The sequence below is a fragment of the Lolium rigidum genome, chromosome 1 (assembly GCF_022539505.1).
Source record: "Lolium rigidum isolate FL_2022 chromosome 1, APGP_CSIRO_Lrig_0.1, whole genome shotgun sequence".
NCBI lineage: Eukaryota > Viridiplantae > Streptophyta > Magnoliopsida > Poales > Poaceae > Lolium > Lolium rigidum.
In genome coordinates this window covers 62,830,102-62,854,138 of record NC_061508.1, presented here as the reverse complement: position 1 = coordinate 62,854,138, position 24,037 = coordinate 62,830,102, and the positions used below count along the sequence as shown (strand labels likewise).

Genomic DNA, 24,037 nt, shown 5'->3' with positions numbered 1-24,037 from the left:
CTTGAATGATAAAGTTGATGCTATTATGTCTATGCTTGCGAATGATAGGACTAATGTTGATCCTAATAATGTTCTATTAGCTTCATTGGTTGCCCAAGAAGAACATGTTGATGTAAACTTCATTAAAAATAATAATTTCAACAACAATGCTTATCGGAACAATTCTAGTAATAACTATAGGCCATATCCTTATAATAATGGTAACGGTTATGCTAATTCTTATGGGAATTCTTACAACAATAATAGGAATACACCCCTGGACTTGAGGCCATGCTTAAAGAATTTATTAGTACACAAACTGCCTTTAACAAATCTGTTGAGGAAAAGCTCAATAAAATTGATATTCTTGTTTCTAGAGTTGATAGTCTTGCCTCCGATGTTGATCTTTTGAAATCGAAAGTTATGCCTAATAGGGATATTGAAAATAAAATTGTTACTACAGCAAATGCCATCCAAGTTAGAATTAATGAGAATATAAGATTAATGGCTGAACTGCGTGCTAGGTGGGATAGAGAAGAAAATGAAAAACTAGCTAAAAAGGAAAATGTAGCTAAAGTTTGGACTATTACCACCACTAGCAATGCTAATGATTCATATGTTGCTGCACCTCCTACTATCCATGATAAAATAATTGGTGTTGGCAATGCTTCTACTCCTAATGCAAAGCGCGAAAACTGCCTGAAACTGCTAAAACTGCTGAAACTGCCTGTGATAAAGCTGCTGAAATTTTTTCCAACATTGGGGATGATGATCCCATTGCTTTAGATTATAATGGTTTGAATTTTGATGATTGCCACATCTCTGAAGTTATAAAGTTCTTGCAAAAACTTGCTAAAAGTCCTAATGCTAGTGCTATAAATTTGGCTTTCACGCATCATATTACAAATGCTCTCATAAAAGCTAGAGAAGAGAAACTAGAGCGCGAAGCCTCTATTCCTAAAAAGCTAGAGGATGGTTGGGAGCCCATCATTAAAATGAGAATCAAAGATTTTGATTGTAATGCTTTATGTGATCTTGGTGCAAGTATTTCTGTTATGCCTAAAAAAGTCTATGATATGCTTGACTTGCTACCATTGAAGAATTGTTATTTGGATGTTAATCTCACTGATAATGCTAAAAAGAAACCTTTGGGGAAAGTTGATAATGTTCATATTATGGTTAACAATAACCTTGTCCCCGTTGATTTTGTTGTCTTGGATATTGAATGCAATGCATCTTGCCCCATTATATTGGGAAGACCTTTTCTTCGAACCGTTGGTGCTACTATTGATATGAAGGAAGGTAATATTAAATATCAATTTCCTCTCAAGAAAGGTATGGAACACTTCACTAGAAAGAGAATGAAGGTACCTTATGATTCTATTATTAGAACAAATTATGATGTTGATGCTTCATCTCTCGATGTTACTTGAGTTACACTTTCTGCGCCTAGCTGAAAGGCGTTAAAGAAAAGCGCTTATGGGAGACAACCCATGTTTTTACTACAGTATCTTTGTTTTTATTTTGTGTCTTGGAAGTTGTTTACTACTGTAGCAACCTCTCCTTATCTTAGTTTTATGTTTTGTTGTGCCAAGTAAAGCCGTTGATAGAAAAGTAAGTACTAGATTTGGATTACTGCGCAGTTCCAGATTTCTTTGCTGTCACGAATCTGGGTCTAGTTCTCTGTAGGTAACTCAGAAAATTATGCCAATTTACGTGAGTGATCCTCAGATATGTACGCAACTTTCATTCAATTTGAGCATTTTCGTTTGAGCAAGTCTGGTGGCCTAATAAAATCCATCTTTACGGACTGTTCTGTTTTGACAGATTCTGTCTTTTATTTCGCATTGCCTCTTTTGCTATGTTGGATGAATTTCTTTGATCCATTAATGTCCAGTAGCTTTATGCAATGTCCAGAAGTGTTAAGAATGATTGTGTCACCTCTGAACATGTGAATTTTTATTATGCACTAACCCTCTAATGAGTTGTTTCGAGTTTGGTGTGGAGGAAGTTTTCAAGGATCAAGAGAGGAGTATGATGCAATATGATCAAGGAGAGTGAAAGCTCTAAGCTTGGGGATGCCCCGGTGGTTCACCCCTGCATATATTAAGAAGACTCAAGCGTCTAAGCTTGGGGATGCCCAAGGCATCCCCTTCTTCATCGACAACATTATCGGGTTCCTCCCCGAAACTATATTTTTATTCGGCCACATCTTATGTACTTTGCTTGGAGCGTCGGTTTGTTTTTGTTTTTTGTTTTGTTTGAATAAAATGGATCCTAGCATTCACTTTATGGGAGAGAGACACGCTCCGCTGTTGCATATGGACAAATATGTCCTTAGGCTCTACTCATAGTATTCATGGCGAAGTTTCTTCTTCGTTAAATTGTTATATGGTTGGAATTGGAAAATGCTACATGTAGTAACTCTAAAATGTCTTGGATAATTTGATACTTGGTAATTGTTGTGCTCATGTTTAAGCTCTTGCATCATATACTTTGCACCCATTAATGAAGAAATACTTAGAGCTTGCTAATTTGGTTTGCATATTTGGTTTCTCTAGAGTCTAGATAACATCTAGTATTGAGTTTTGAACAACAAGGAAGACGGTATGGAGTCTTATAATGTTTACCATATGTCTTTTATGAGAGTTTTGCTGTACCGTTCATCCTTGTGTTTGTTTCAAATAACCTTGCTAGCCTAAACCTTGTATCGAGAAGGAATACTTCTCATGCATCCAAAATCCTTGAGCCAACCACTATGCCATTCGTGTCCACCATACCTACCTACTACATGGTATTTATCCGCCATTCCAAAGTAAATTGCTTGAGTGCTACCTTTAAAACTCCATCATTCACCTTTGCAATATATAGCTCATGGGACAAATAGCTTAAAAACTATTGTGGTATTGAATATGTACTTATGCACTTTATCTCTTATTAAGTTGCTTGTTGAGCGGTAACCATGTTTCTGGAGACGCCATCAACTATTCTTTGTTGGATATCATGTGAGTTGCTATGCATGTCCGTCTTGTCTGAAGCAAGAGAGATCTACCACCTTCATGGTTGGAGCATGCATGTTGTTAGAGAAGAACTTTGGGCCGCTAACTAAAGCCATGATTCATGGTGGAAGTTTCAGTTTGGACATATATCCTCAATCTCATATGAGAATAAAAATTGTTGCCACATGCTTATGCATTAAAGAGGAGTCCATTATCTGTTGTCCATGTTGTCCCGGTATGGATGTCTAAGTTGAGAATAATCAAAAGCGAGAAATCCAAAATGCGAGCTTTCTCCTTAGACCTTTGTACAGGCGGCATGGAGGTACCCCATGGTGACACTTGGTCAAAACATGTGCATTGCAAAGATCCGGTAGTCCAAGTTAATTAGGACAAGGTGCGGGCACTATTAGCATACTATGCATGAGACTTGTAACTTGTAAGATATAACTTTCATAACTCATATGCTTTATTACTACCGTTGACAAAATTGTTTCATGTTTTCAAAATAAAAGCTCTAGCACAAATATAGCAATCGATGCTTTCCTCTTTGAAGGACCATTCTCTTTACTTTTATGTTGAGTCAGTTCACCTTTTTCTCTCCACCTCAAGAAGCAAACACTTGTGTGAACTGTGCATTGATTCTTACATATTTGCATATTGTACTTGTTATATTACTCTATGTTGACAATTATCCATGAGATATACATGTTACAAGTTGAAAGCAACCGCTGAAACTTAATCTTCCTTTGTGTTGCTTCAATACCTTTACTTTGATTTATTGCTTTATGAGTTAACTCTTATGCAAGACTTATTAATACTTGTCTTGAAGTACTATTCATGAAAAGTCTTTGCTTTATGATTCACCTGTTTACTCATGTCATCACCATTGTTATGATCGCTGCATCCACTACATATGTTTACAAATAGTATGATCAAGGTTATGATGGCATATCACTTCAGAAATTATCTTTGTTATCGTTTTACCTGCTCGGGACGAGCGAAACTAAGCTTAGGGATGCTTGATACGTCTCCAACGTATCGATAATTTCTTATGTTCTATGCCATATTATTGATGATACCTACATGTTTTATGCACACTTTATGTCATATTCGTGCATTTTCCGGAACTAACCTATTAACAAGATGCCGAAGTGCCGATTCTTGTTTTCTGCTGTTTTTGGTTTCAGAAATCCTAGTAACGAAATATTCTCGGAATTGGACGAAATCAAAGCCCAGGGGTCTATTTTCTCACGAAGCTTCCAGAAGTCCGAAGGAGAGACGAAGAGGGGCCACGGAGGGGCCACACCATAGGGCGGCGCGGCCCCCCTTGGCCGCGCGGCCCTGTGGTGTGGGGCCCCCGTGCCGCCTCTTGACCTGCCCTTCCGCCTATAAAAAGTCTCCGTGACGAAACCCCCAGTACCGAGAGCCACGATACGGAAAACCTTCCAGAGACGCCGTCGCCGCCGATCCCATCTCGGGGGATCCAGGAGATCGCCTCCGGCACCCTCGCCGGAGAGGGGAATCATCTCCCGGAGGACTCTACGCCGCCATGGTCGCCTCCGGTGTGATGTGTGAGTAGTTCACCCCTGGACTATGGGTCCATAGCGGTAGCTAGATGGTTGTCTTCTCCTCATTGTGCTTCATTGTTGGATCTTGTGAGCTGCCTAACATGATCAAGATCATCTATCCGTAATTCTATATGTTGTGTTTGTCGGGATCCGATGGATAGAGAATACTATGTCATGTTAATTATCAAGTTATTATACATGTGTTGTTTATGATCTTGCATGCTCTCCGTTTCTAGTAGAGGCTCGGCCAAGTTTTTACTTTTAACTCCAAGAGGGAGTACTTATGCTCGATAGTGGGTTCATGCTCGCATTGACACACGGGACGGTGACAGAAAGTTCTAAGGTTGTGTTGTGCTGTTGCCACTAGGGATAAAACATTGGCGCTATGTCCGAGGATGTAGTTGTTGATTACATTACGCACCATACTTAATGCAATTGTCTCGTTGCTTTGCAACTTAATACCGGAGGGGTTCGGACGATAACCTGAAGGTGGACTTTTTAGGCATAGATGCGGTTGGATGGCGGTCTATGTACTTTGTCGTAATGCCCAATTAAATCTCACTATACTTATCATGTCATGTATGTGCATTGTTATGCCCTCTCTATTTGTCAATTGCCCGACTGTAATTTGTTCACCCAACATGCTTTTATCTTATGGGAGAGATACCTCTAGTGAACTGTGGACCCCGGTCCATTCTTTAATACTGAAATACAAATCTGCTGCAATACTTGTTTTTACTATTTTCTCTGCAAACAATCATCTTCCACACAATACGGTTAATCCTTTGTTACAGCAAGCCGGTGAGATTGACAACCTCACTTGTTTCGTTGGGGCAAAGTACTTTGGTTGTGTTGTGCGGGTTCCACGTTGGCGCCGGAATCTCCGGTGTTGCGCCGCACTACATCCCGCCGCCATCAACCTTCAACGTGCTTCTTGGCTCCTCCTGGTTCGATAAACCTTGGTTTCTTTCTGAGGGAAAACTTGCTGTTGTGCGCATCATACCTTCCTCTTGGGGTTGCCCAACGAACGTGTGAAATACACGCCATCATTCATCCCCTCGTTGCTCCCATCTTCTAGGTTGCATCTTGGCTTGGATTGCGTTCTCGCGGTAGGAAAATTTTTGTTTTCTATGCTACGAATCCCTACATTAATAACATCCAATGTTCATGATCATGAAACTATGATCATCTATTAATCAACAAGCTAGTTATACAAGAGGCTTACTAGGGACTCCTTGTTGTTTACATAACACACATGTATCAATGTTTCGGTTAATACAATTATAGCATGATATATAAACATTTATCATAAACAAAAATATATATAATAACCACTTTATTATTGCCTCTTGGGCATATCTCCAACAATGAAGAGGTAGTGGAGATGGGCGCAAGAGCAACCAACCCATTGGAAGTTTCATCTTCTTCTTCATCATCATCATCATCCCCGGAAGTATATTCTTCTTGAGTTGAGAGCACAATAAATGTATCCAAGGAATATCTTGCCATGAAGAAATGTGAATTCTTGATGTGAGGGTTCTCATTGGGGGATTCAAAGAGGGATGAAGATGGAGTAGTGGTAGTGGCAATAGTGGACATTTCCTTTGTGGTTTCTTCTTCATCAATGTCACTATCGTTGTCCTCTGAAGAATACTCCTCTTTAGTAAATAGCACAATTCTTGATGGACTCTTGGTCTTCTTATTCTTGATGAAGAGTTTCTTGTTGGGAACCTTTGAATCTTTGCTCTTGTCCTTGGGAATGAGCCTCCCACCACGAGTTTCTCTATATGAAGTGGAACTTGTCACCACGCTTCAAGCAAGATATTGATCTTGGGCCCGAGCTCTTGAACCCGCTTGCTTTGTTACTATTGATGTTATCTTCTTTTGGTTTGGAGGGATCAACCCAAAAGGTTCTTGCATGGAATGCCATATGGTCGTGGTAATGGTACTCCAAGTCCTCCGGATAGGACATGTTCCAATAGGTTCTATATGGTTCTTGAGGGTCCACCTCTTCCACCGTATTGACATTCAAAGCAAGATTTGCACCTCTTGCCTTTCCCATTGCACGGTTCTGAGAATCTTGAGAATTTTTTCGGCCACCTTGAGAGCTTGTATCTCGTGCACCACTTGATAGGACGTTAGCTTAGGATAGCTTTCCCTCCCAAGAAGACTCTTGACATCAATGGGTTCAAAAGTCATCATGGCATCGATATACTTGTCCTTGATCCAAAAGTCATCAATATGTTGGGCATCCACATTACGAAAGGCATCGTCAATGGATATAAGCCTTCTATACATCTCGTGATGATCTTCATCTGGAAACCTCATGAACCATTCGGGTTGGTTCCAAAGAGCACTATACTTGTTTCTCTTCATGCTTTCACTTACCACAAATATTTCGGACAATCCATCCCAAGCTTCCTTGGCGGTGGCGAAGTTCCGAATATAAGCCAAGTCCTTTGACCCCACAGCTTGATGAATCATGTTCACAGCGACAGAGTTGAGTTGGTGATCAACCTCTTCTCTTGTATTCAATTTGTCGGTGTTGAAAGGCTTGTACCCTTCAAGAATGATTCTCCAAAGCTCATTGGAGGCACTACACACATGAGAGTGAAACTCAAATTGCCACCTATTGAAATCCTCAACATTAAGCTTAGTTGGATCACCCCTATTGTTTATATGAGGGTTGGGGACAGGAGGATCCGGAGAGCGCCAAGGAACGGCATTGTAGCTCTCACCTAAGCCCTTTTTAGGAGAAGCATTAGCGACTATAACATTGGCTAAGTGGTCACCATCCAAGGGCTTTGTAGTATAAGGTGAGGACGAAGCATCTCCCTCTACTAAAGAGTCCTTGTCCTTTTCCTCTATGATGGGAATGGCGGGAGGGACCGGTTTTAGAAGCTCCAAAAAATGTTTCTTCATATTTTCCATATTAGCTTCCAAGGAGGATCTCAAGGATGTTTCCAAAGACTTGAGATCTTCCATGGAAGCCGGCTTTCCGGCCCCTTTTGGATTCTCATCGTATGGCATACTCTTATGCGGTTAAGCCCGGAATAAGAGCCGAGGCTCCAATAACAATTGAAAGGATCGTATGCCACACCTAGTAGGGGGTGAATAGGTGCTACCCAATGTTTAGTTACTTTTCAATTTTGGCTTGACACAAAGGTAAATTCTCTAGATATGCAACTATGTGAATTTCCCTAGATGACAAGGTATAAATCTAAGCAAGATATAGCTAGACAGGATATAATAGTGCAATCAAGGATAGAGGTAACCGAGAGTGGAGCACGCGGAGACACATGGATGATTCCTGTAGTTCCTTCCTTTTGAGGGGAAGTACGTGTACGTTTGGAGGGGTGTGGTCGCCACAAAGGCCTAACCAACGCCACGAAGGCCTCACCCTATTTTCCGGTGAGCAACGCCACAAAGGCCTAGTTCACTTGTCCACTAAGGGATTTCCTCGAGGCTCACATCCACAACCGAATTGGAGGCACCCAATAGCTGTAACAACAACACAACAACAAGATCAAATCAACCACAAACCGCTAGGGTTTCCAAAAGGGAACACTAGCAAAGGGGCCCTCAAACAAATGAGGGGGAAATGTAAATCGCTTCGGTGAAGATGTAGATTGGAGTCTTTTCCTTCGATTCTCCAAAGATCAAGAGCTTTGGATGGTTGGAGGAGGAGATCAAGTGAATCTTGTGTTTCTTGTGGCTCAATGATGGTGGATGAACTTTTGAGGGAGTGAGCAACCTAAGCTTGGAGAAGAAGGGGCTATTTATACCCCCACCAAATCGAGCTGTTGCAGAATCTAGTGCCAGAATTTCCGGCCCCTCGACAGAAATGTCCGGCCAAATTTCCGGGGGGGGTGTACTGAGAGCCCGGTCCTCAGGTCCTTAGCCGAATTTTGGGGGCCGGAAATTCTCAAGTTTCTGGCCTGTAAATTCCTGTTTCCTTCGTTTCTTCTTCCTTTTCGTCAAATGATTCTTCCCTTTTAATTATTCTCAGTTCAAACATACTATAGATCATATCTCCACACTAAGCCACATTAGATTATCACACATGTTGTCATCAAACACAAAACCATAATTATGGTGAGATGTTCTTTCAACTTTATCCCTGCTGAGGTAGCAAAAGAAAGGAAAAGCCATAATAGATCTTGAACATATTGTCACTATCCAATCACTAAAACCATGCTACTCCATCTAATACACACACCACCCCACACACTCTCTTGCACATATGTTTCACCAGAACAAATACTTAAGAACGGGGTACATAATATGCATCTATCAATACATCTCACAATATAATATGATCAGATCTCATAAAACAATATCATGGAATAAGGATCCACCACATAGGTATTACAAATATGACCATAATCATGATAGGTAGCTCATATGGCACTAAGAACTATGAAGAACATGAGAGAAATAGATCAAGATACTTCCACAAACCCATAGTCCAGAGGTGGACTACTCTCTCTTGGTCATGCTGATGATGAAGACGTTCGTGAAGGTGGAGATCCCTCCAGCGGAGTTTCCCCCTCCAATCTTCTCTACAACAGCCTCTGTTTTCGTGTTTCTATGTTTGTGTGGCGCTCTCCTCCCGAGAACTCTTCGAGGTCATATATATAGTCGTTTTTAGGGAAAAAAAAGTCGGTGGGCGAAAGAATCAGAGCAATCGGGCGATCGATGGCTGAAAGAGGAGGGTGGCGCGCCCTAACTTACTTGGTGCGCCACCTGGCCTCTTTCGGCCCTCAGGCCTCTCCATGTGTGCTTCCAGGGCCTAGGGTGCCTCTCCCGAAGAAAAAGTGACGCTCCAAAAATCCCATGTCAATTTGACTCTGTATAGGCCTGTGAAAGTGAAAAATACACGGGGTTTTCCTATTCTGCAGTGTTATAACCCAAATAAAGGGGATCTTGGTAAATCCCCCTAAATCAATGCAAAACGTGGTATTATCATCATATATGTTGCAAATATGTGGGAATTCAATATGATAAAGGACAAAGTTCATGTATGCATTTTACATGCATCAGATGTATCCCGAAGTTCACACTCTTGCAAGTGATACTCTCCGTTGGAGCAGTATCGAGGCACAAGGCTCCCCAAACATCACGAAGGTCTCACTGTATTATCCTCATTCCTTCCCTCCAAAAGGGAAGTCCTTGGTCCACTAAGGAATGTTTTGGGTGGTCACCAAACCCACACAAAGCTTAGGGCTATCTCCACAACTTTTGGAGGCTCCCAAGAAGTCAGCACTAAGGCCTCACACTTCAGGATTCTCCACAACTTAATTGGAGAGGCCCCAAGAATACCACTAAGAATTCCAGGACGTATATTGTTCGAATACCCAATAGGAACAAGCTCCCCAAGAGATATACTCATGAATTTTCACTTAATTATGTGTACCACCTCAGAGAACTCAAAGCAATGCAACAAATACAATGGCAAGTCCCTGACTCTCAAATTCCAAAAAAACTACAAAAGCTATTGGGAGAATAAGAGATAAATAATACTCCCTCCGTTTCAATCTATAGTGCCTATAGATTTTCTGCACGGTAATTAGCGCAACTCATTTTTTAACACAAAACCCCCTAAAGAGCTAAACCACGATCACATAAATACTCCCGATCTACCGATCCCTCGATCCCGCTGTGGAGTCCTTTGCGGAGTAGGAGAGAAATAAGGAAAGTGAAAACAGAAACGGAGGAGATATTGCAAATAAACACAGATATACTCTTATATTATGAAACAAATGCAGAAAATCTATAGGCACTATAGATTGAAATGGAGGGAGTAAAGGAGTAGGAACGCCAAATTTCTCCAAGAAATATATCTAATGTTTCCCTCAGAAAGAGGGGAATTTGATTAGTAGGATTGTAGATCTAGATTTTCTCTCTCTTTTCCTCGAATAGGAGCAAGATTCATGGAGAAAATAGAGGGGGGAGATCTCAAATAGTCAACAATGGTGGAGAGTAAAATGGGGAAGAATATCTCACAAGAGAGAGAGAGAGAGAGAGAGAGAGAGAGAGAAAAGGACTTAAAAGGGGCAGCTCAGCTTTCTGCATGTTGGGTGCTAAAAACGCACATGGGCCGTTAGTACCGGCATGGGCGCTGGCACTATCGCGCGTGCACGCATGGCAACCAGCTGGCCATCGCAAGGAGGCTAGCCAGGAGCCGGCCTGGTACCGGGTGTTGGACCAAGCCGGTGGCCGGTTGTGGCCCAAAAGTGCTAGCGGTGGTGTCGCTTGGCCCAAAAACAATTCCCCCTTTTTTCTTTTTCAAAAGAAATAATGGTAAAACTAGAAACGCAATATCTTGAGTTTGGCAAATCTGATTGAGATCAAACATTTTGTTGGAAATGGGACAATAAGAGCTAGCCCACTAAGAACAAGTAGGGAGATTTTTCTCTGAATTCAGAGGTACTACCTCTCAACGTGAAGAACCGAGAAAAACTCCAATATCGAAAACACATGACAAGTATTTTATGCGGAATCCATTTTCAGTGAACTAGAGATTGTCACGAGAATAATCACAAGCTCTAAAACACCATATGGATAAGATCAAAATAACAACCAAGAAATATTATGCCAAGGATGCAAAGGTTTGAGCTCTCTTCGAACGATACGATCGAGTTACTCACTCGAGAGACCTCTTGATAGTACAACCAACTATACTATAAAACGGTCTCCCAACTACACCACGAGACCGGTAAGAAATAAACCCTACCAAGAGAAAAGCTAGCTTAGCCTTGCTCATTCCACTTGAGATAGATGATGACGATATTAACCGCACAAAGATGGAACGTCTTTCTTTATTGTGTTTGTTTGACGATGTCTCGTGGATTGCTCCCCCATAATCCACTATGGGAGAGCTTCTTCTTTGGCTCATATTCACATATTCATGACCACCATGTGGATAAAAGGCTAAACTCATGACCTCTTCGAGATAGCCCATCTTGAACTTGCAGTTCATTTATTCTTTCTTCCTTATGTTGATATCTTGAAGATACACTTGAGGGCTCACCTCATCTTCGTCTTAAAGACATACTTGTTAAATTATCTTGTTCGTTTGATTCTTCTTGCAATCTTGAAGCCAACCGTATGGTTCAATAATTTCCTATGGACCACTCCTACAAATATAACTCAATGAAAACATGTCCATACGGACTGCCATTAATTACAAAAACCACACATGCATGGGGGATCCATGCACTTTCAAAAGGCAAGGGGGTTATCGGGAGAGGGGACAACCTAGATGCCCCCCCCCCCCCCACACACATATACACAAACAAGGCCTTGGACGCACCCGTACCATAGGGATGGTGTTAGCCGACCCCCCCCTCCAAACCCTAGCCGACCCTTCCTAAAAGGAACGGGTAGGTGGTAGGGGCGCGCTTTGGCTAACTACCTTTTACCAAATAGGTTGGCTCCCTTCCAGCGAGGGGGGGGGGGGCTAGGGCATAGTGATGCCAACCCATTTGGGCCCCATGAGGCCATCATCTTGAGGTGTGCCTTTCCGGGCACCACTTCGATGATTCTGGACTCTTTTGGACCTTCTCAAAAAATACTTAAGCCCTAATTGCTCCCATATAACTTCACTCGATCAATTCCAATAAATCTCAAAACTATTTTAGGTAAATCAGTAACTCTTCCGGTATTACTTATCTCTCATATTAAGGCTTGGGTCATTTGCTATGGTTGTATTCAATATTCCAAAGAACATTTGTAAGGAGATCAGTGATTCAATGGAAGTCCTTTAGTCGGGTGATACATCGGAACAAAAGAAAATGCACTAGCGTGCCTAGTGGAGAACGTGTATCCCAAAAAAGGAGGGTGGTAGATTTGCATGATTTTAATATGCTTGATAAACAAACTTGGACACTAGTGCAGAATAGCCTACTAGTGGCGTGAAAATCGCTACTAGTGGCATGTATCTGCCACACCACTGATTGGCGCCATTGGTAAGTGTTACTAGCAACATATCGGTGACATGCAACTAGTAAAATCAATACTAGTGGTTACTAGTAATATCAATACTAGTGGTGTGCTAAGAAGTGAGCCTAGATCACTTAGTTAGGGAAGTGGATGTACAACCCAGCTATCGAGGTACAAGTCCAGAGGGACGAAGATTTGGATTCTTATTATTTCAAAAAAAACCACTGTAGGAGCTTCCCCTACCGTATTTCTTTCAAAAAAATTAATAAATACTAGTGGCGTGCTACTGAAGGGGCACACCATGAAGGTGTTTAAAAATAAGTTGCTACTATCATTGAATTTAACATCAATATCACAAAACATAATAGTAATATCATATGATATAACAGTAATAGGATATAACATTGTTCGAGAGTTGCCATTATTGAATTTAAGTAGTTGGATTAGCAAAGTACTGAGTTCGACTAACCTGCATATTACTATCTAGAGCTAGTCATCTTCCTTGTTATCCTTCTGATGCACAATGATATCGTCATCATGTCCGGTTCTTGGCCGTCATACTCATAAAACTTAGAAGAGTCTGAGTTAAGGGCCTTGTAAAACACGATGATATCATTAAAATCATTATCAAAGAAAGATCAACCACCTCCTCGAGGCTTCCAACCCATAGGCATTTTCAAGGGATCTCCATCGAGGGAAACCGAAATAGGTTCGGTATGCCTCGTTGGTGATACATGTAAAATTTATTTGTGAACTTTGGTGTATGTTAAGATCCCAACTATTTAGTAACTTTATTACATTTGGATTAATCCACTAATAGTTGCAAAGGTGCGCAATTCTTTGTTTTACACTTTGTTGTGTAGGAATTACATGAATATCACAAAGGATACCTAATTTGAGTCAAATTTGGATTTTCTGAATTCTGTCTCTGCAGAACAATTTTTAAAGTACACACCGGTGCACCTCGAAGATAACATCAAATGGAAACATTTAAACTATAAATTTGTTGAAAGATTAATTCTAGACACAAAATTCATCAAATTTCGAGTTTGTATGCCCTCGGTGGCGGTTTTACTAGAGGGTACAAAAGTTGTTTTGGAAATATGAAGGTTGGTGACATCATTGACTCAAATTATTATCATATATGATGGATTCGACCATATATTAGTTTGGACGACTTGTGGGGAAATAGAGGACCCCTAGGAAGTTTGTGGAAGTTTCGAATAGTCGTTGAATCAAAAGAGTTTAGATCCCATGTACAAGATGAAGTCTCCATGACTTCATATGTATGAGAAACCCTATTTTACGGTGAAGCCACCAAAAGCCACGAATGTTTGTCCCTTAGCTGGCAGCTACATTCACATCACCAAGAAGCTCCAAGGAAGAAGGGGGGCAAGAGCTGCCATCCCCAAGTTTGTCTGCCACTCCTAGGATGCCATCGGCGCCTCCCTGCTACGGGCTGCCACCGTCGTGGCCATCTCCTTCATTGTGGTTGCATCTCCCCTGTGGGAAGGCACTTCTCCATCACCATCATCTACAACACCTATACATCACATCCCCACTATAATCTCTTTTCAAACATGATGCATGGTTGATGCAAAAAAAATTTTTTGTGTTGTATTTGTCTCTACGTCAAGTTTTAAGTCGTAACTTGTTTGTGGCAACAGTAAAATAATTTGTCTTCTTGGTTGCATACATGTTTTTTTATCTTCTACGATGCTATTATGTATGTACGGATGTGTATGAATGAATGCATATGTTGGGGGATCACATACGGTCATCACTATTTCCTATAACTTTGATGAGGGTGTGTGGGAGTGATAGAAACCTACTCCTGATTTTTAGTTTGCATGTAATAAGGGGTATGCTTATGGGAAACTTTAAACTCACAACGGTGGTTGGACTTATATCTTAATAAATCTCTTTCTTTATCATGAACTTGGCCTTAACATCAATCACTAGTGGTCTAGTTGCTTCTATATATGACTGCGCCTATTTATGGCTCTTCTCTTAAAAAACAATAACATCTTTATATCTAGAAGCTAATGTGATGGTTAGGCATAACCTTAATTAATTCCTTCATTGCTCATGATCGTGGCGTGGGTGGTTTAATCCTCAAGTTCATTAATCTTATGCCTTGTTTACCTATAAGGGGCAGGTAGGGGAGTTGTGGGACGCGCACAACTTAAAGAACTCATGCATCCAGCTAATATAATCTGCGGTTCAGTTAGAGACAATCAAAACAAATAAAATACTAACTTTTTTCCAAGAACATTTAATCTTGTTGTTTACCATTTGCTCACACCTTTCGCACATCTTTTAAGTTTAAGTTATGGGCAGCGCTAGAAATCGGACACCGATATTAGCTTCCGATCGGACATGTGATTAGCCGTACGATTAGAGGTAGCCTGGCCGCTCGATCTTCACCCGGGTCCCCACGCTTCTACTTCCGCTAATCAAGGAGCGATTGCATGTGTCTGTTATGATTTGAACCACCAACCGAGCGTGCATGCATCTCCGTGGTACTACCTCCGTTTCAAGGAATAAGGCGTCCTCGTTTCACGAGCTTTTTGTTTGACCAAGAATTACTTCAAATAGATAAAAATTATTTATATAAAATTAATATCATTAAAAAGTTCTTTTCAATACGAATCCAACGATACTAATTACATATAATATAATTAAGATTTTGTTGCTCAATTTTTATGGTCAAAGTTCATCTTGGGATGCGCGTGCGCCTTATTCCTTGAAACGGAGGTAGTAACAGTTAGTCATGCACTCAATTGAAAACTGCTTCCTAAAATCACGTCCGCTATTATTTTCTCTTCCAACCAACAAATATTAGAAATAAAATATGCTTATTTTTTAGGTTTATTTGTGTGCATCATGGAAACTATACTTCTATGGGTGGAAGCATCACTTTTATGGATGGAAGCATCGCGTGTATGTTGCGAGGAAAGTAATATCATATCAATGTGATAAATAAAAAAAATTTAATCAATGGGAGCATTATTTGTATGCCATATTGCCATGACATTTTTTCTACGTGCTTCGGAAATGGTTTTTTTTTGGCGTACCAAAAACAATATGGTGCATTAGATTGAAACATATGCTTTGTAAGCAAAATCATGTAGAAGCACGACAAAAGAATATACATTGACAAAAATTCATTTCAATAAAAATATACATGTCCTTTCGTAGCAGCAACAACAAACCACTAATTTTACATTCGCCTAGCCGTCGACGTTAACGTGCTGAACTATTTGATCATGGGTGATATCCATATGTGCCGTGAATTTTCCGTTGTCAACAAGGAGCCACTAAATAGTGCTGCTTCATCCTGGCATGGGCTGAACACATAAATATTATTATCATTATGTTGGAAATGAATGAGCACATATGCAAGAAGCAAAAATCTATACACAATCATTTCGTTATAAGGAAGCAACACTAGCCGTGGTTGAAGCATGTCGTGTATCCAATAAAATAAGCACACACTTGAATGGTTGAAGCACAAATTCACTACCAACCATATGCAAGAAATTAAGTTAGGAAGCATTATTATTTTTCATGGAAATAGCAAAGAGAAGAAAAGTGAAGCACACAGTGGTAGTGGTTGAAGCAGAAAATGCAAGAAAATGCATGTACCATAAATTCAGTAAAGAAGCAACATTGGCCGTGGTTTGAAGCACACCACCTGATGTTCTGAAGTTGAGGAAAAATGCCAAAACAGTAGAAGAAATATACACTGGAATGGTTGGTGTAACAAATCACTACCATGGTAATGACAATTACAACAACATAAAAGAACAAAAGGAAGTTGCATGTCTCTATTGCTCCAAATTTTGTAGATCAAAGAAACACATACAGTCCACTGGACATATACTAGTATGCATGGAAGCATGGATACTCCGAAGCATGATATTGGTGGCATCTCAACATAATCATATACCATGGAAGCATTGAAAAATGAAATTATGAGTCAGCACTTCTTTCCGCAGTATGTAGGTAAACAATTATCATGTAAACCTATAAAGGATTTGGAAGCATGATACAAAGTACAAAACAAGCATAGATATTATGCTCACAAAGCATAACAAACAGTAGGTGGGATTACAAATATTAGCTAGCCGAAACAAGGACGAACAGAACTAGCCTTTGTGCCGATGTTGCTATTAGCAGATTTTAACCTAGGTAACTTGCGATTACCATGTTTCAATTAGTGTCGTCGTTACAACCATAGAGAGGGTGAGAGGGACTAGCAGAAGCGACATGTGCACACGTGTGACACTGCAGATCCATCCAACCACCTCCCAACCTAATGCGCCGGCCACCGGCTGCCCCCCGACCTTTCCCCGTGGCAGAGGTCCAGTGCAGGAACCGATCAAGGTGGAGACACAATCTAGTATTGAATCAAATATGCAGTACTGATGAAACAAACGAGTAGTATTGGGAAGCATGGTCGAACTAGAAGAATCAAAAAAAAAATCGTCTATGAATAAACGTCCATGAGTAAGGAACATGATCAAGTCAAAGCATGAATGACATTACATGGAAGCATAACAAATTTCAGAAGCACGGTACACTAGTGACATGCATGCAGGAAGCATGAATTGCATTCAGAAAACTGAAGAAAAGTATATGCAAATATATGCAAACAAGGTGGAGAGGTAATCATAAGCAACACAGATGGAAAAAAGGAAGCATGGAGCGCTATATTTGCCTTTTAAATACCATATGAACCTTTTACATGTCAGTTGGGTATGTAAACAAATATGGAAGACAGATTGAAAAAAAAAGAATAGTAATAGGTAGGGAAGAATGGTCAGACTAGAAGCATCAAATTTATTGTAAGGCAACATAACGAATATAACATGTAGAAGCTGGAATTTGTGGAAAGTAAACTATAACATTGGTTGCTGCGGTGCGTATGAATAAATGTCCATGCCTAGGAAGCACGACCAAGCCGAAGCATAAAAATCGTTCAGCAGATCCTACATTGAGTATGCTACATGGAAGCACAAAAACGAGCACATTATAACCTAGAAATACAAGGACGAGCACTTCCGAAACTAGATCAGATGTAATACTTACCAAATTGTGTGCTGAATCCACTGAGTGTAGCCTTGAAAGCCTGGTTCAGGCTGCTCCGACGGTGGTTAGTGCTGGATCAGACGCCGAATGTCCGTGTAGGAGGGTGATGCGACGCTATGAATGCAGATCGGACGGCGGCAGGTCGCAGCGCGAAGCAGATTGTCCGGTTGCTGGGCGGCCGAGAATTAGGAACACGCCGCAGCGGCAGGTTGCTGGGTGACTGAAAATTACAAACGTGCCGCGGCGGCAGAATCCGGTAGTCACACGCCGGCAGTAACGAAACGACGAGGAGAGGCGCAGCAGGGTGATGCCGTCGGGGAGAATGGATCGGGAGGAGGAGCGTGCGGTCGATGGGCATCAAGAACGCGGTGGTTGGGATTGGGGAACAGTGTGGGGATGCGGAATTAACGGCGCGTGTGGGACGTGCTGTAGGCGGATGAAAAAAAATGATCCCAACCATTGGATGTAGGAGAGATGGACGGTTTCTGAGTGGTCCGACGAAAGCTTTGCCATCGGGCTGCGATCTATAGTATTTACCTTAAGTTATTTAAGTTATGCTCTTTAAGTTAAATACTTTGTAGGTTTCAAGTTTAATAGTGTTAAGCAAAAATTAACCTTGTGCATTGCACGAATAGTCATATAAAAAGGTTATTATGACCTTAGAGAATATTGGCTTACCTTGAGCTTTTCGTGTGTTCAACACTAGATACTTATCAAACACTTGAGGATTGTCAAGTATTTTTCTAGCGCCGTTGCTGGAAAGCGTTATGGTAAGCCCTTTTCTTATTTGCATTTTTTCACTCACTTTAGTTTCACTAGCTTGCATATAAAACGAAAATTAAAAAAAAAAACTTGGACAATGGCATTACATGCTAGTGCTACTAACGCAATCAACGACTCTCTATTGATGTATATGGAAGTTTGCAATATTCATGTTGGTGCTAATGTTTTAATAGAAGTAAATCATGTTGAGTGTCAATGAAGTACATGTGAAGGAGCACGATGAAAGAAAAGCGAAGGAAGAATGAAGTAGCTACTCATCTTCTATTCCATGAAACCCTTTTTTATACAACTGCAAGTGATGATTGTCTTTATTTTGATGAACCAATACTTAATCTTTTTATATAAAAGCTTTCTGTGAAAAATCATATGATAGTTGCGTAGAAAAGATACTTGGAAAGGATAAAAATGATTTTATTAGTTCTAGTTCTCCCATTAAAGATGAAGATGATGAGTTTTGTATTGACTTATTATATATGATATAGTGGTATAGATGATGGTGCTTTCTTGTCGAGCTTCTTGTTTGATAACCCTCCATGTGAAATTGCGTCTTGTTTATGAGAGGATGAGAACTATATAGAGGCCATAGAGGTGGCGTTTTGGCTCATAGGAGCAAATGCTCTCATAATATAAAATAATTAAAAATTAATTTAAAAAAATTTAAAAAAATGACATAATTTTTTTGATGTACATCGTGACATTCTATGTTTGTACACAAGTTTTTGTGGAAAAATAACATTTTGTGTGGTGTGTACAAAAAAAACAAAAAAATATGTTGTACGTAGTCGTGTTATAATATCAAAAAATTTCTTTTTACAGCAGCCACATAATTTTTTTTCTTTTTTTGAGAACTTGTGTACCAACATAAAATGTCTAGATGTACATGTAAAAATTTAGTTTAGAGTTTTTTAACACTTCAAAATATGGATTTACACAATAGGAGCAAATGCTCCTATGACCCAAAGTGCATTTCCCCCGAATCTTTTGCTTTATAAATGACAAATCTTTATGTGGTGGTTCTAATAAAAACTTTGCAACTATTATTAGGAGAGAGGAAGAAATAAGAATCCTCCTTTTGTGTCCACTCTACTTAACATTTAAGCATATAATCACTACATGCAATTTGCCACTACTTATTTATATATAAGATGCCAACAAGGGAGTTTGATTCGAAGTCACATGTTGTGTTGTGGTGTGTTCCGACTATTCAGTTTGAGCACTCCATATATTATCCTTGTATCATATGAACAAGTTTAGCTATTGTTTTCTAGTAACTGAATTAGAGGTTTGAATAAAAATAAAATTGGGAGTTTAAACAAGAAAAATTGGAGTTAAAACAAATTAGGAGTTTGAATGAAAATAAATAATTTTAACTTCTGTTTTCTAGTATGAATAGAGGTGCTTACAAAAATAAATTGTTTTTATACGCACCAGTGCTTATTTATACTAAGTAGCTGCCTAACAAGGCAGCTCTTGTGTACAAATAAGCACTAGTGCTTAACAAAAACTTTATTTTTGCAAGCACCTCACTAAGCAACTTGCACTGTAAATGACAATAATGAACAACATTTGAAATGGACAGCTCCAGTGTTTTCCCAGCTATATATATATCATCATTACAACACGGGGAAGGCAAAGAACAAGAACAAAGACGTATACAAGCTCGTGAGTGTACTGAATCAACAGCTGCGATGGGCACCACATGAAGGATCGATTTTAAACAGGGGGGCTCATAATCGAAGGCATGGAGTGGAGAACTGGAGATGCCCCCGAGAATGCTACAGGTTGAAGTAACTGAAACTTCAGTTTAATATCTACGGTTGTAACTCACGAGCACTGTCCATGGCTTCTTGAAGACTGGAAACGGCTTTGTCATACATCAGAAAGCCCATAAACCAAAACTCGTGGCCTTCAACTGAGACGACCTGAATATACTTCTCGGCAGAATTTACTTTGCTCACTGAAGGATTAGCTGTCCTTAGCTGATGCAGAGGAATGACGACCTGATTTTTGGAAAGAGAAAAACATTTTAATATGAAGGGATCCTAAGCATAGACAATCAGACATCAAACCAAATCAAGCAACCAGTGTGGAAACGAACAAGCATCCACCCACATCAAGCTAGCAGTGTGTTAAGAAACCACATCCTTATTTTACTAGTTTCCTCGATAATACCAGTGTGGAAACGAACAAGCATCCACCCACATCAAGCTAGCAGTGTGTTAAGAAACCACATCCTTATTTTACTAGTTTCCTCGATAATACAAAAATCAAAGGCCACTAACTATTAATAGTTTAATACAAAAACCACATCCTTATTTGATGCGATAAGTTAGACTTCATGAAGTAGAAAATGCAAGTCACTGGACTTCACTTCATCACTTCTAGCAACGGACTAGGTAAAAAAGATGATAAACTCAAGCTACTAACAAACATGATTGATTTCATAATCTAATTTATTAGATAGATGCTAAAAGTTTTTTTTTTTTTTGAAACAGGGATAGATGCTAAAAGTTACTACCTCCGGTCAAGATTAATCGACGCATGATACTACTAAGCCGCTATGTACTTTGTGCGCGGGCCGCATCAATCTAATCTGAACGGAGAAAGTACTTCGGTAGTGAATAACCCTTACCTTGTAGTAACTCCATTCAGTTTTATCTCCAGCTTTGTAAGAAAGAGGGTTGTCACTGCAGAATGCAATTTTCGCTGTAGAAATGTACATTACTCCCATGACAGGACCAGCAGATGTTGATAGATAGCATGCGTAAGATATTTTCAGCTGCTCATCCGGAAGAATCTCAAAAGTCTGCTTAAATATTTTCTCATAGCCACCTTCTGCTAAGACTTTAGTTCCTTGAGCAAGCCGTCCCATAGCCGCTTCAGTAAAACTCGGTCCAGTCTTGACTGTTAAGAAAAACAGTCATATTATTAGACATATACCATGTTAACAGTGAGTTACAAGGTACTAAATTATCCTACTGACTATATGTTCTGCCAGTCCAACACGTGTGTATATTCTCTAGTTAATACAATATCCTATAGAACATCAGGTTAACTATGTACACAGAGGGGAGAGATCCTACAAAGTACCTAAACTTCATCATTCTATATATCAAGCTAACAATCTGAAACAAGCAAACTGGAAGATTATTCAAGGAGCAACAATCGCTATCTTCAGTTGGAAATATCATTGGTTGTTCATAAGGTATTGTGGCTTATTTGACAAATGTACACCCTACTGTGTGAATTCTTGAATCTTCTCTTTGAAATATGTTCGCGTAGAGAAAAAGGTGTTGGTTCCATGAAATGCTGGCATTAAAAATGCATCTCTGGAGTTGAGCACGCACCCATAAACCCCCAACTGAAAGGCTGTAACCTAAAGGTAAGTGCAGATCTGATGTCAACATGCCACAGATTCTAATAAAATAGTCTCTATTTCTCCTAAGGAATTTGTACCAATTGCAAGAAACAAAAAGCTACACATGCATATGCTGATTCGCACAGATGAACTGTGTAGTTAAATCTCTAATATTTAGTGCTCTTTTGACCGTTTCATTAACAAAATTCATGATATGGAACCAATGACGTGAACTGCCTACATATGAATGATTAAGCATACTACATACTGGAAATTTTCTATGGTTCTGAATTTAATAGAAAGATGAAGAAGGCCACCAGTACGATTATAAGTTTTCAGTGCCTTGTTGCACAAATATGAGGTTCCTATCCACCTAGTCTCATTATTTCAGAATAAATAGGTCTTCAGGTAGAGAATAAATTAGCATACACAATCCAAAAGGCCAGGGGTGGTTAAATTAGCATACACAATCCAAAAGGCCAGGGGTGGTTAACCCTGAGCCCCTAAGCAAATGGTCGGCACCTTAAAGTCAGAGAAAATCAAATGTCAATATGCCATGTTTCTCCTAAAGTGGTTTACATTATTTCCAATGCATTTGTGGAAATTGCAGGGAAAGGCGTTCTACATGCATACGCTGATTTGCATTGATGAATAGATTGGGTAAACCTCTAATATTCGATGCTGCTGCGACTATCCACAGACCACAGTAGAAACAATACAAAGTCCAGAGACACATGATGTCAACTGGATAAACCGAAGAAACACGCAAAAGGAAGCTTCTCTTCTTTATGAATACCACATACTTGAAATTTACTAGATACTGCAAGAAGGTGATGGCCACATGGGTAGCATTAAGTTTCCGTTAAACTGGTCACAAATTTAAAGTTCTAATCACAAGTGAACTTAAAACATATGCCAAGCATATAAAGTAGGCACTAAATACCAGGTACTTGTCTTCTTGGGCAAAAGATACCTATCCCGCTCCCCAAGCTATTCCAATCCCCACATGCTCTTCAAAGAATCTCCTAAGGTTTTACTACTTTATTTAGTACAACTCATTATTTCTTTCATCCATAAAAAGATACTGTATATAAAAGCCTAGAAGCTTTGCCCATGGCACGCGATCCAGCCACTCAAGAAATGAATCTTACGAACAATAGAACGAAGAAGAACAAAATGTTCCCCAGTAATCGCAGGGGGCAACTGGGGGTGCTGAGATCTCACAGTGCTGCCACGTGTCGCGGCTGAGGCTCTCGACCATCTTGGTGGTCTCCTCCATGGACTTTCCCCACCTCGACAGCGTGTCCTTCATCGCCTCCACCGCGCCTGCGCAGGAACATAGTGAGAACCAAGAACTTGTCCCCCAAATAGAGTGCCGAACGGAGCGGATCAGCGGGTTTATTACCCTTGGACGAGGAGGCGGCGGGCCCGCGGGAGACGTACTGGCTGGACTCCGCGGCGGCGGCGGCCGGCACGTAGGTCGGCGACTCCGACGTCAGCTTCTCGCTCCACGTGACGGTCTTCGGCTGCAGCTGCACCGACGCCAGCGAGGGTGCGGGCGCGGGCGCGGACGCGGGCGGATCGGCCGCCTCGGGAGCCGGTGCAGGTGCCGGCGCCGCCGGGGAGGATGGATCGGAGGGTGGAGGTGCCTGCGGAGGGTCGGATTGGGGCGCGGCGGGGGAGCCGACGGGCGGCTGCATCTCGGCGGCGGGCTGCATCTGGAGGGTTCTCTTGGCGGTGGGCGCTGTCGGGGCAAGAGGAAATGCGTTGGGTTCGAGTGGTGGGGAGGTTGGGCAGTAGTGGTGGTGGGCGGTGGGGTCAAACCTTCCTTCTCGCTTTTTCTTGTCTGTCAGAAAGTCGCCGGACGCACGCCAGCAACGGGCAACTGCGATTCCATTCGGCTCGACTTGACCAGTGTTCCGGGCCCTCGCTTATCAGCTGCCTAGCCCATAGAAATTGGCCCGATCGGCTGATGGGCCTCGACATTTGATTCCAACAAGGCAAACACTTTTTTTTTGGAAAATGATCCTAATCCCCCGGGGGATAACGCGCTTACAACCCCGGGTTGCTGACCGCACGATAGAAGCGGGTCAAAACCACACCTGCGCACCACGTGGGTGGGGTCCACCCACGTTCACCTATCTCTATCCTTTTCTTTTCACACACGCACGGAGAGGAGCTTACCGCACCAGCAAGCTCTCCGTTGCGCCGCCGTTCGCGACGACACGCAAGAGCCATTGCTGCCGGCCGCCGCCAAGTCGCCTTTTACTGCCGGCGACCCCGTCCACAGCAGCCTCTGCGAGCGTTTCCGC

The 24,037-nt window shown here is 41.0% G+C and overlaps 1 protein-coding gene across 1 annotated transcript; it reads right to left on the bottom strand.

Annotated features, from left to right (window-relative positions):
- Positions 1-19,939: 19,939 nt before the first annotated feature.
- On the bottom strand, positions 19,940-23,458 carry LOC124685419 (GLABRA2 expression modulator-like). The gene is made up of 4 exons (XM_047219758.1): positions 23,131-23,458; positions 22,950-23,051; positions 21,000-21,271; positions 19,940-20,367 (listed from the first exon to the last, which is right to left on the bottom strand). Exons 1-4 carry the CDS (start codon positions 23,441-23,443, stop codon positions 20,179-20,181), a joined length of 876 nt encoding a protein of 291 aa, XP_047075714.1. The 5' UTR covers positions 23,444-23,458; the 3' UTR covers positions 19,940-20,178.
- Positions 23,459-24,037: the final 579 nt, after the last annotated feature.